This window comes from Salvelinus fontinalis, chromosome 35, assembly GCF_029448725.1.
Source record: "Salvelinus fontinalis isolate EN_2023a chromosome 35, ASM2944872v1, whole genome shotgun sequence".
NCBI lineage: Eukaryota > Metazoa > Chordata > Actinopteri > Salmoniformes > Salmonidae > Salvelinus > Salvelinus fontinalis.
The window spans coordinates 17742218-17754207 of record NC_074699.1 but is presented as its reverse complement, the minus strand read 5'-3'; the positions used below and the strand labels follow the sequence as shown (position 1 = coordinate 17754207).

General features: G+C 40.8%; 2 protein-coding genes across 8 annotated transcripts in view; one reads left to right on the top strand and one right to left on the bottom strand.

Moving 5' to 3' along the window:
- Positions 1–341: 341 nt before the first annotated feature.
- Positions 342–6790, bottom strand: LOC129834418 (ubiquitin-like protein 7). Of its 5 annotated transcripts, none has more exons than XM_055899382.1 (11): positions 6736–6790; positions 6052–6232; positions 5845–5964; positions 5634–5716; positions 3446–3530; positions 3289–3346; positions 3032–3165; positions 2741–2790; positions 2482–2658; positions 2250–2372; positions 342–1923 (listed from the first exon to the last, which is right to left on the bottom strand). In XM_055899382.1, exons 2-11 carry the CDS (start codon positions 6221–6223, stop codon positions 1783–1785), a joined length of 1143 nt encoding a protein of 380 aa, XP_055755357.1. In that variant the 5' UTR covers positions 6224–6232; positions 6736–6790; the 3' UTR covers positions 342–1782. The 5 variants fall into 5 exon arrangements, with proteins under 5 accessions (XP_055755357.1, XP_055755354.1, XP_055755355.1 ...); XM_055899379.1 differs by lacking the exon at positions 6736–6790 and adding an exon at positions 6547–6702 and having other exon boundaries at positions 2250–2369; XM_055899380.1 differs by lacking the exon at positions 6736–6790 and adding an exon at positions 6547–6701 and having other exon boundaries at positions 6052–6226.
- LOC129834421 (CD276 antigen-like) overlaps positions 6201–11990 on the top strand; it is a 92012-nt gene continuing 86222 nt past the window's right edge. The window contains exon 1 of one of the 3 annotated variants that reach the window (XM_055899388.1): positions 6201–6265. The gene's annotated coding sequence lies outside the window, so the exon portion shown is untranslated. Of the gene's footprint in view, positions 6266–7635; positions 7897–11990 lie in introns of those variants that run through there. The other 2 variants (XM_055899389.1, XM_055899387.1) reach the window with 2 other exon arrangements.

The window sequence follows — 11990 nt, the reverse complement described above, 5'->3', positions numbered from 1 at the left end:
AAGGGAGAGAGAGGTCACTATACAGCCACAGGTGTATAGTGTGACTGAACAGATCTGTCTGGACAGCACCTTCTTTCACCTCCATTTTGATGTCAGGGGGCAGACGAGGAAGGCGTTTCATCGTGCCGAGTGGAGAAAACAAAGAGAAAGAATGTGTGTAACCTAAATGTAGTGCAATGACAGCAATATGTGAAGATGTGCAATGTGATTACATATCCCCATCTGAATCAGATAAATGAGTCTCCATGGCAACTTCCCTGGATGTTGTGACAGTATATTGTTGGAGGTTTGAGGATGTGATGCTGCAGCTTAGAGGATAGGTCTGACATGACAACGACCAGCAGAATAAACAGTTTCTGTTTAATAATCACAATTCCTCTACCATTGCTGTAATGCTTTTAACGTGATCTATCAAACAAAGAAGACCAATATATTGTCTAATAAGCCTACAGTAAGTCAATTGCTATGGTGCATCATTATTTATTTAAATTAGCTTGAAAGGCAACCAAACGTCATATTAACCAATTGAAGACTCAACATAATTTGAAGAAGTTCTGAAGAGTCCAGTGAGAGAACTCACTTTGAAACTCTGTAGGAGATATTCACAGGGAAATTGCCTGCAGGTGTGCACAGCCTGCATATAAAATGGTAATGGGGACAGAAAGACACAAAGCACTGTTTGGGTGCTGTGCTCATGAAAGGGCCGTTCACTGATTGAGCAGCCACATTCAACAAGACGCAGTTATAAAACTAAGCAGGGCAATTACTGAAGATTGAGAATGCTAGTGTGAGGGGGCACACAATTTGTCCTCTTCTTCCACAGCACCCCAATGGGAGACAATGAGACAAAGCAGCACACAAAATGGGTCTGGTTGTTTAAAGAGCAAGCCCATTTGAATATTGAGAAAAGCCATTTGCTCGTAGCGACCGTGTTCAGCTCAGACACAATAACATCTGAATGGATGGTACTTAGAATGGATACAAGGTTATCCTTCTGCAGTACAATGTTTGCATAATGTCAGCTGTTAAAAGACTAAAAGTGTAATAAATCTCATACATGTTGGATGAGCGTATATTTTTATCAAACCACAGAAATAGGCTAATACTGGTATTTACATTTACTCTCAAACAACTATTACATTATGTATGTGTTTATTGATCTGGCAGCCCAACTGAACCAGTTTCAGAATCAGTTCAAACATTAGCTAGCCATATTTGTCAAATTTCTACTCCTGATTTCTCTATTGAATGGAATCGCAAAGGAACTATGGTAAGTGGTTATACATTGCCACCTAGTGTACAACTGTATGAATCACAATTAGACTCAAGGGGTAATCTCAACACTGCTTTCTTCCAATGCATATTTTATAGCAGATCTGAGTCAATGCTAGTGTCTGAAACAAAATGAAGATTTCTGGTAGAACACAGCCTTCTTTGATTATGTATATATTAAAACAGCGATGAGTTTCAAGCCTTCAGGGGCTAGCACCAAACCTCCTTTAAATGACTGGCAAAACATTTCTTCTTTTTGTTTTTGACTTGTAATAAAGATAAACATGTACCTTATCTACCCCCAAATCTGACTGACTCATTTAAAGGTTGTTCCATTTAGGCTGTGTATGAAAGGGTATCGGAGTAGTAATGAGGTCTTCATGTCTGAAACATTGTGTCCATGTAAGTGTCCATATCACAGCCCAATGGCAGAATGACCAGAGCCATCAGCTTGGGTCTGTGTAGAGACGTTTCCCCCTGCACTCTCCTCTCTCAGGGCCCTGGCTTGGCTCAGAGTCCTGGCCCTCCAGCGAAGATGAGCTCCAGTGCTGACTGGATGTCCCCGTCTGTAGCCTGCAGCGCCCGTAACATCAGCTCCTCATCCTGGATCCCCATGTCTCTCAGCTGCTGCAGCTGGGACTGCCAACGCCCCTATAAAGACAGTAGAACAAAGCTAGCCTTAAAACTACTGGCAAACAGACCAAAACACACAGTCAGGAACATTGAAGCTTAGGCCGTCATTACTCCAGCTAGAGAGAGACCAAATAGAAGCGCAGCGAGTGCCATTGCTCCAGGCAGTATGATTAAGAGCACAGCTTCTATCCACAGTGTTGTCCTTTAAAGGTCGAGACCTGTGGATCTGGTCTGTCCTCACGGCTCATGTAGCACAGTGAGAGGAGAGAGTGAGAGGAAAGGAGAAGAGGGAAATGAGAGAATGAGAGAGTAGAGAGGAGATGAGGAAAGGAGAAGAGACTGACCTGCAGAGAGGACATGCTGGACATGCTGGAGGCCTGCAGAGCCTGCTGCAGTGCCTGGCTGAAAAGGTCATTGCTGACAGGAGTCCCTGCTGGCGTGGGAGGCACTCCAGATGAGGTGTCCTGCTGCAACACAGAACAAAGGGCACGCAGTTAGAAGGGCAAGTGTCTGCTCTGTGTCACTGGTAGAGGAGTGTGTTTGTGTGTTGAGGGAGGATGATGGGCCATTCTTTACCTGAGCCCCTGCAGTGGGAGTAACAGCACTGCTCTCAGGAGTACTGGCCAGGGCCAGGGCAGTGGCCAGCTCACTCTGTGTTATGGGTCGAGGGCCTGTAGCTCCACTATGGCCAAGGGACATAGGCCGCATTCCTGCTGGGCCCCCGGTTCGGTTGGATGGTCCTGCCTGATTGCCCTAGTTACACAAATAGCAATGGTGTTAGCTATACTCCATCTATATTTACATTTTAAATCTCAATCCAGCTAGATTGACTCACCGATTGGAAATCTTCATCGTCATCAGACATGCCCTCAAACATAAACCCTCCTGCAGACAAGACAATGCAAACGTCATACATGTTCCAGTCTTAGTGGTGGTGAGTGACAGACCGATGTGGCCATCACTGGGTCGTGTTCAGTAGAGACTAAACGTTTTTAAAAAGAATGAAACAGGGAGGTGCTAACTGAATCTTGTCCAATAAGAACAGAGATTTTGTTTTCCGTTGCAAGCCATTTTTCTATTGAAAAATTGAACACGACCCTGTAGTGTCCACCAGTGTGATGCTCACCTGGCATGTCACTGTAGGAGCTGGAGGAGACGTTGCGGGAGGAGCCGGCGCTGGACTGAGCAGGCATGCTGCCAGCCACTGAGTGGAGGACCAGGATGATGGCATTGACCAGGGCTGGGTGAGAACTGATCAACCTACAAGGCAAAACATTTAATACTTTTGTATTATCCCTAATGTCACAAATCCACAGTATAGTTACTCATTCACAACATGGCATGACAAGGTCATTCTACAGTATGTGGAACAAAAACACTTACACATCCAGCATGTTCGGGTCTGTGAATTGCACGAATAGATCTTTGTCTTGGAGCACTCCTGCAAGATTCAGAAGAATAGCATTGTAAGACATAACATCATCCTAACCATGTCACCAAGGAGGTTATGTCATAACGGGCAGGGCTTATCAGTACTTGCCTAGCGCTACCGGGTCAGATCTCAGCCCTGGCGTGGCCACAATGATCTGATCTAGAGACTCCTTATTAGTCAGCATCTTAAACACCTGGGGAAGCAAATTAAGTTATATACAGTGGGATTCGAAATGACTGTATAAAATAAAGAATTAAAATACTGAGCTAGTGTATGCTAAATAAAAATTGTGAAATTCTATTGTTTTATACTAATTGCCCAGATAAATATATTTTTATTTAACAAGTAACAGTCATGAATAATGATGAGTGAGATTTACAGAGTCAAAGATCTTACCCCCAAGACATGCTAACCTCCCCTGTTATTGGTAATGGTGAGAGGTTAGCATGTTTTGGAGGTAGGATCTTTGACCCTATGTAACTTTGTCATAATTATTCACAATTCATTCAGGATTATCCGTAATCCTGGTATAACTCACATTAATGTACAAGTGTTTAAAAACATATTCTATTCTTATTTACAACTAAAAAATGACTCCACGATGACACAATACATTTACCATTCATTTCAATTGGGCACAAAATAATCTGAAACAACCAAAACAAACTGCAAATGCATCCAACACATTTGTATAGTCACAAGCTTGATATAGTTATTGTGAGCTAAGAATATGGGACCAAATACTACACCTTTGACTACTTCATTTATAATCATTTTTAGGGGTGTCAATTTTTTTCCGCCACTACCTTTTTGAGAAAAAAAAGTACTACTAATTAAACAAAGTATCTTTCTTTGACTAATTGTATTAGAATAAAATAATATAACTTTCCCATTCTTTTGAGCATAAAATATACATTTACATTACATTTAAGTCATTTAGCAGACGCTCTTATCCAGAGCGACTTACAAATTGGATATAATATATATATAATATTATATATAATATAGCTCAGGATTTGAATTATTTATACTGAACAAAAATATAAACCCAACAATTTCAAAGATTTTACTGAGTTACAGTTCATATAAGGAAACCAGACAATTGAAATAAATGCATTAGGCTCTAATCTATGGATTTCAAATGACTGGGAATACAGATATGTTTATGTTGGTCTCAGATACCTTAAAAAAATGTAGGGGCTTGGCTCAGAAAACCAGTCAGTATCTGGTGTGACCACCATTTGCCTCATACAGCGTGACACAGAGTTGATCAGGCCTGTGGAATGTTGTCCCACTCCTCTTCAATGGCTGTGCGAAGTTGCTGGATATTGGGGGGAACTGGAACATGCTGTCGTACACGTCGATCGAGAGTATCCCAAACATGCTCGATGAGTGACATGTCTGGTGAGTATGCAGGCCATGGAAGAACTGGGACATTTTCAGCTTTCAGGAATTTTGTACAGATCCTTCCGACATGGGGCCGTGCATTATCATGTTGAAACATGAGGTGATGGCGGCGGACTATTGGCACAACAATGGGCCTCAGGATCTCATCACGGTATCTCTGTGCATTCAAATTGCCATCGATAAAATGCAATTGTGTTTGTTGTCCGTAGCGAATGCCTGCCCATAGCATAACCCAACGCCACCATGGGGCACGCTGTTCACAATGTTGACAAACTGCCTGCCCACATAACGCCATACACATGGTCTGCAGTTGTGAGGACAGTTGGACATACTGCCAAATTCTCTAAAAAGACATTGAGGCGGTTGATGGTAGAGAAATCAACATTCAATTCTATAGCAACAGTTCTGGTGGCCATACCTGCAGTCAGTATGCCAGTTGCATGCTCCCTCAAAACTTTAGACATCTGTGGGATTGTGTTGTGATAAAACTGCACATTTTAGAGTGGACTTTTATTGTCCACCGCACAAGGTGCACCTGTGTTATGGTCATGCTATTTAATCAGCTTCTTGATATGCCACACCTGTCAGGAGGACGGATTATCTTGGCAAAGGAGAAATGCTCACTAACAGGGATGTAAACAAATGTGTGCACAAAATTTGAGAGGAATAAGCTTTTTGTGCGTATGGAACATTTCAGCTCATGACACACGGGACCAACACTTTACATGTTGTGTTTATATTTTTGTTCAGTGTATTTTATACATTCATTATTGCTAATCTTTATAAAGGTTGTCAATCATTTTGGACCCCACTGTAACTGATATAATAGGATTTCTGATAAAGACATCCTTCTACATTTTCATTCTCAACACTATAACAATGTTATTACCGAGTCTCTGTAGGTGGAGTTGGAGTGGAGGGCTGCCTGCAGCACACGGAACTCCCTGGCTGCAGTCGTCCTGTTCACTGGCTCTACAGACAAAGAAAGAAAGACAGGAGAGATGCATGACTATGGTTCTTTGTAGAAGTAACCTTATAAATGGAAATGTCTAGTGACATGGCACTTCTAAGAGGGTTAGAGTTAGTCTTCCAAAACCCACCTGGATTGATGTCTGGTTCAGGCCAGGTCCTTTTGAGGATGTGCAGGGTGGATCCAGGCTGGATCCCACAGGAGTCTAAAGTCAGGTCATCCTTCAACTTGCGACCACAGTGTACCAGCTCTGACATATTAAATAAATAAAACACTTTAGACACAAATCGTAAATAAGTTAGCTAACATGTGAGTTGTTCACTTATGTTATGCAAACCTATGAGTTCGGGATCCGGTAGGGAATCCGGGAGCTGTGCTGCAACGAGCTGTTTCAGAGTAGAGACTCTGTACCCGCCGGGAGACACGTCTCCAGGCATCGTCTCAGGGAAGTGGAAGGTGGATTTGGGCTGATCCACCAGCTTCAATGACAGGTGCCACTCCGACATCATGAGCTGTTGCTAGACAGGAACAAGTTACGACAATCTACATTGGTAACAGCACCACATTCACGAATCTAAAACAAGCTAAAGTTTGGAAAAGTAACGTTAGATGTCTAATCTTCTGATATGCACAGCTAACGTTACCGTTAGCTATTAGCCACTCAGCTAGCAGGCTAGCTATAATGCCACTAACATTAGGCATTAACATTTTTAGCAAGTAAAGACCGTTAAGAGGACGTTTTCAAAAATAACGTTTGTATGGCAGCAACTAAAACGTATTAAGTCCACCAATGACACATAAAACGCAATGCAAAAATGTACTGCAGACTCACGACTTGCTTTTTTGAAACGATGTTTAGTCCGTGTTTAGTCACGTGGTCCACAATCACGTTGACCAAGGCGGAAGTAATGGAAGATACGTGATGGTAATAATGTATCATTTATTTGCTATCACGGTCCTTGCAGAAGGAAAATGTAACAACTGCAACGTAGATGTAGGAATTCTAACCAAATTACACTACCTTTTCTACAGCAAGATACTCGACACCCCTTGTTGCACATTTGGTCAGTTATTGGGCCGCAGCCTACTTTCCAACTTTTCTGTGTCATTATCAAATTATTTTAACCCTCAAACTACCAACATATTTTATATGATTATTACCAGCTGGAGTCATTTTGCCCCCAAGATAAAACAAAAACAAACGGGACGTATAAAAAACGTTTGACTTTTATCAAAACATAATTTGAAATAAAAAATGTCCTTGTTAGGAACTAACAATTAAATGTGATATTGAAAACGAAAATAACAATTTGTAAGGTATTGGACCCCAAGGTCTTGTCAGGGGGGTGCGAAGCATCAGGAGTCAGACAGGATTCAGATGCAAGATTGTGTTATTCATTTAGGTGCAGAAGAGTTCATTATTTGGATACAGCATTATTTCTCACACAGCTGAGTTCAGCAGAGCCCATCAAATCAAAATCAAATCAAATTGTATTGGTCACATACACATGGTTAGCAGTGTAAGTGTAAAACCAACTCTCTTTGTTTTAATGACATTTATTGCAAACGTCCAGTTTAACAATGGCATCTAGTTCACACAACACCACTGCCTATTCAGTTTGTTATTTTCATCAAAGCATTATGACCCTTCATCAGACAAAAATGCGTAATCAACGTATTACACGTATTATTATTAGTCTTAGTATATTCAAAATTATAAAGTTGTGTATGAAGATTTTGAAATGTACAAAACATGATAGAATATGTAAATTGACGAGCACCACATTTGTTTAATATACCGTATGCTTGCCTTCAACATAAAAGGTTAAAGAAAGATTCAATCATAAAATAAAAAATAAAGGGTTAACATTACCCCACGGTGGGGGTCGGGGGGCAAACACTTTTCTCGTACGCGTGACATCATACTGGACAAAGCACCGTATGGGAGTGGTTTCTTAGAATCGAATGAATCCTCCTGAATGTAAGGTTTTTGAATTCCTGTAGCCGAACTATTACTTTCTCAAGTCAAAAGGGTTCAAGGGAACACTATTAGCGCTTATTTTGTCAGAAAATCCAAAAGAGGGTATACAAAACTAAACAGAATAAGATCATATGTGATTTTGTGTAACAAATCACTGACGCTGGATGGTTGGTGATTCATAAGTTGCGTTCCCCAAACATGGTAAGTTTTTACCATTTTTTAAATTTACATTAGTCAAAGAAAATTACATGAAACGTGGTGTAGTAACCATGTAATAACGCGTCGTTTCGATTTTCTGTTGATTTTGAGAATGAGACACGAACATTTCGCTGTGCTTGCAGATGTTAGCAACAGCTGGAGTGAATGAAGCAGAAACGCCGCATGATTGGATATACGGCTACTACTGCATCTTATTCGAACAAAAGACAATAGACTCGTTTAAGAAACTCATTAACAATAAATACACTGTTAAGTAACTTCGATGTAAGTCTCAGTAAGTTAATGTCCTAATGGCGGTTTTTGTTTATCACATTTTACCAAAGAACTTAGCTAGACCCCCCCCAGACAATAAAATGGAACAACCATTCAGTCAACTTATAGCTGTCCATAAGTACTCCAAACCAGTGGCGGTCGCTGCTGTCTAAGATTAGGGAGGACAATTCTTTTTTTATGAGCATGGCCTTATTTCTATTACAGAATACTGGAGGACTGTCATTAATCTTCCATTCAATCAGCTCAATGTAACATCCATAAGTTTAGGCTACTACATTATCTTCTTATGGGCAGGACGGTAGCGTCCCACCTGGCCAACATCCGGTGAAATTGCAGAGCGCGAAATTCAAAAATACTAAATTCAAATATTTAACATTCTTGAAAATATATGTGTTATACATCAAAATAAAGCTTAACTTCTTGTTAATCAAGCCGCTGTGTCAGATTTCAAAAAGGCTTTACGGCGAAAGCACACCATGTGATTATCTGAGGACAGCGTCCCACATACAAACACATGAAAATCATTTTTCAACCAGGCAGGTGTGACACAAAAGTCAGAAATAGCGATATAATTAATGCCTTACCTTTGAAGATCTTCTTCTGTCGGCACTCCAAAATGTCCCAGAAACATCACAAATGGTCCTTTTGTTCGATAATGTCCTTCTTTATGTCCCAAAAATGTCAATTTATTTGGTGCGTTTGATTCTGAAATACACCGGTTTCAACTCGCCCAACATGCCTACAAAGTATCTAAAAGTATCAAAGTATCTTACCTGTAAACTTGGTCCAAACATTTCAAGCAACGTTCCTAATCCAACCTCAGGTACCCTAAAACGTAAATAATCGATAAAATTTAAGACGGAATGAACTGTTTCTAATACCAGATAAAAACAACGTGGAGTGCGCTCCTGTTCACGCACAACAAAACAGTAGAGTCCACCTGGAGTGACACTTACAATGAATAGGACTACTTCTTAATTTCTCAAAAGAAAAACATCAAACAATTTCTAAAGATTGTTGACATCTAGTGTAAGCCATAGGAACTGCAACCAGGTTCCTAATAATAAGGGTATCCCATAGAAGCCCACTGGAAAATCCTATGACCTCAATTTTTTTCCCCCCCTGGATGGTTTGTCCTCGTTGTTTCGCCTGCCAAATCAGTTATGTTATACTCACAGACATTATTTTAACAGTTTTAGAAACTTTAGAGCGTTTTCTATGAAAATATATATGCATATCCTAGCTTCTGGGCCTGAGTAACAGGCAGTTTACTTGTTGATCTATGGTGTAACCATTAGTCCAAACAGTTGCAAACAAGTTTTATTGGACAAATTCAGGTAGGTTTATCCCCATTTCGTTCTGCTTGCTTCCGTCTCTCACTTTCTCTCTGATGCTTCTCCTTCATTTTTGAAGAAATTAATTTGTTCAAAACTGTTCAACTATTGTCTTTATCTCTCTCTTTAAATCAACTACTCACCACATATTTTGCACTGCAGTGCTAGCTAGCGGTAGCTTATGCTTTCAGTAATAGATTTATTCTCTGATCCTTTGATTGAGTAGACAACATGTCAGTTTATGCTGCAAGAGCTCTGATAGGTTGGAGGGCATCCTCCACAAGTTGCCATAATTACAGTGTAAGTCTATGGAAGGTGTTGAGAACCTTAAGCCTCCTAGGTTTTGTAATGAAGTCAATGTACCCAGAGTAGAACGAAAATAGCTGTCCTCCGGCTACACCATGGCGCTACCCCTGAGAGTGCTGTTGAGGCTATTGTAGACCTTCATTGCAAAACAGTGTGTTTTAATTAGTTATTTGGTAACTTGAATATATTTAGTATAGTTTTATCTAAAAATATATATATATTTTTAAATGTTTCACTATTTTTATTTATCTGAAATTCACTGAGTAGGATGGACCTCCCCTTCCTCCTCTGAGGAGCCTCCACTGCTCTAAACTTAATTATAGTCTGTAAAGCTTGATAATAACATGATTGTCTTGTTTTTAGACAATAGACTGCCCACTGGGCAGACACAGGTTGAATCAACTTTGTTTCCACGTCATTTCAATGAAATTGTATTGAACCAACGTGGAATAGACGCTGTGCCCAGTGGGTGGTCTCCTATTTGTTGGAACCGCTGTGATTGGAACTTGGAACACACAGCAGCATTACCCCATCACAGAGATGGGAGGGGGGAAATGTTCAGGCCCAGGGCAACATAGAGCAAACAACCTGGGTGATTATAAAGTATGATAAGGTCTTCTACAACAGAGGTTCTTAAACTGTGTGGCGTTTAATGAACTTAGTCCGGCTTTCAACTTACTCCTCAATCAGCAGTTTTCCTCTTATCATGTCAGTCATTGCAGACCTTAGAGAGCTATTTATAACTTGTTAGAAATGTCTAGAACAACTAGTGGTGTTCCCCAATGCTGGAAGGGAGGCCTCCCTGAGTGAAAAGCTTTGGGAACCCCTGTTCTAGAATATGACAGGTAACCACCACCAAGAATGACACAATCTGCCTGGTTGTCTACGACTTTCGGTGACTCCCAAACAATGACATACAGTACCTACCTTATCATTCGTTTCCCTGCAGCAACAATTTGTACTTTTACTTTGTCACTTTTCTCCCACTTAGACTCGGTTTTATCAAATAAAAGTGAATTCAATAAGCCGATGTAATGTCATTGTTGTTTTACAGAGGGTTATAATGCAATTATAATTTCTTTACCCATATCTCAATGTCTCAACTTTTATATAAGGCTTTGCTTTTTATTTCTCCTTGAGGGTAGAGTTAGTTTCATGGTGTCAGCTGCTGTTTATGTTATGTTATTATTCTGAGCTCCATACTGCATTGGAGGACTGGGCTTCAGAACCACTGGTCTGATGATGCCTATCATATGACTGTCAGAGCAGAGCAGCTGGGCTTTCTTGGCAGGTACAGCGTCCTGGAGGGATACAATAGCCTTTGATACTATGCTGGCTAGAGAGGAAATTATAACCGACTTTGGGGAAAGACAAGAGAAATACTTCATACTTAAAATGGAGGGAAAAGCATTAGCAATATCAGACTTTTCCAGCAAACACCTTACGTTTAGGTAATACCATTTGTGTATGTGATACCACAACCTATAAATCCACAACAAATGTAAATGGATCTGCTGAGTGAAGACAGAGTACAGATCATTGTACTCGTTAGTGTGCTGAAGTAATTCCTGCCTTATGCCTGCAGGTGTGGTCAAATGAGTTTGATCTGACCTCTGACATTAAGCTGGACAAAATAAGCTGGGTAGCCCAGGGAGAGAGGAAAAAGGGGATTTACCAGTCCTGGTGGAGAAAGTAGACAGGGGGAAGGGAAATAAAGTTGAGTAATTCAATACAAAAAATGGGAATGCTTCCTGCTGTCCTGTCTGTCCACAAGGGACAGAGACAGCCTCGACAGACAGTGGCTTTCGCACTGCGTACCAGTCATACTCAAGAATATCTGAGTTCATATTGGCTGAGCTATGTGAAACTGAATTAAACAGGAACTTAACAATGTGTCAGGAAATCTGACTTGTGACTATGAAGAACTCTTAGGTATGTCATCTGTCTATGTTGTAATGTTTTCTATGAATGCCATGCGGGTATGTTATGACACATACAATGCACCAGCCTTGCCATGAATAACTTGAAGCCAGTGAGCAGGACAAATATTTCTAGATCGCGAGCTCCCAAGTCCCTAGTCCTAGCGTGCTAAATTAATTATGGGCAGGCTGGCTGCTGCTGCCTGCTGGACAGCTGTCCAGACCAGAGGGAGACAGACAGATA

Coding starts and splice junctions, on each gene's coding strand:
- LOC129834418 (XM_055899378.1), bottom strand. CDS start 6,654: ATGATACATTATTACCATCACGTATCTTCCATTACTTCCGCCTTGGTC. Junction 3,531..5,633: donor ACTCCACCTACAGAGACTCG/GTAATAACATTG, acceptor TTGCTTCCCCAG/GTGTTTAAGATGCTGACTAA. Junction 2,373..2,481: donor CTCCCACTGCAGGGGCTCAG/GTAAAGAATGGC, acceptor TCTGTGTTGCAG/CAGGACACCTCATCTGGAGT.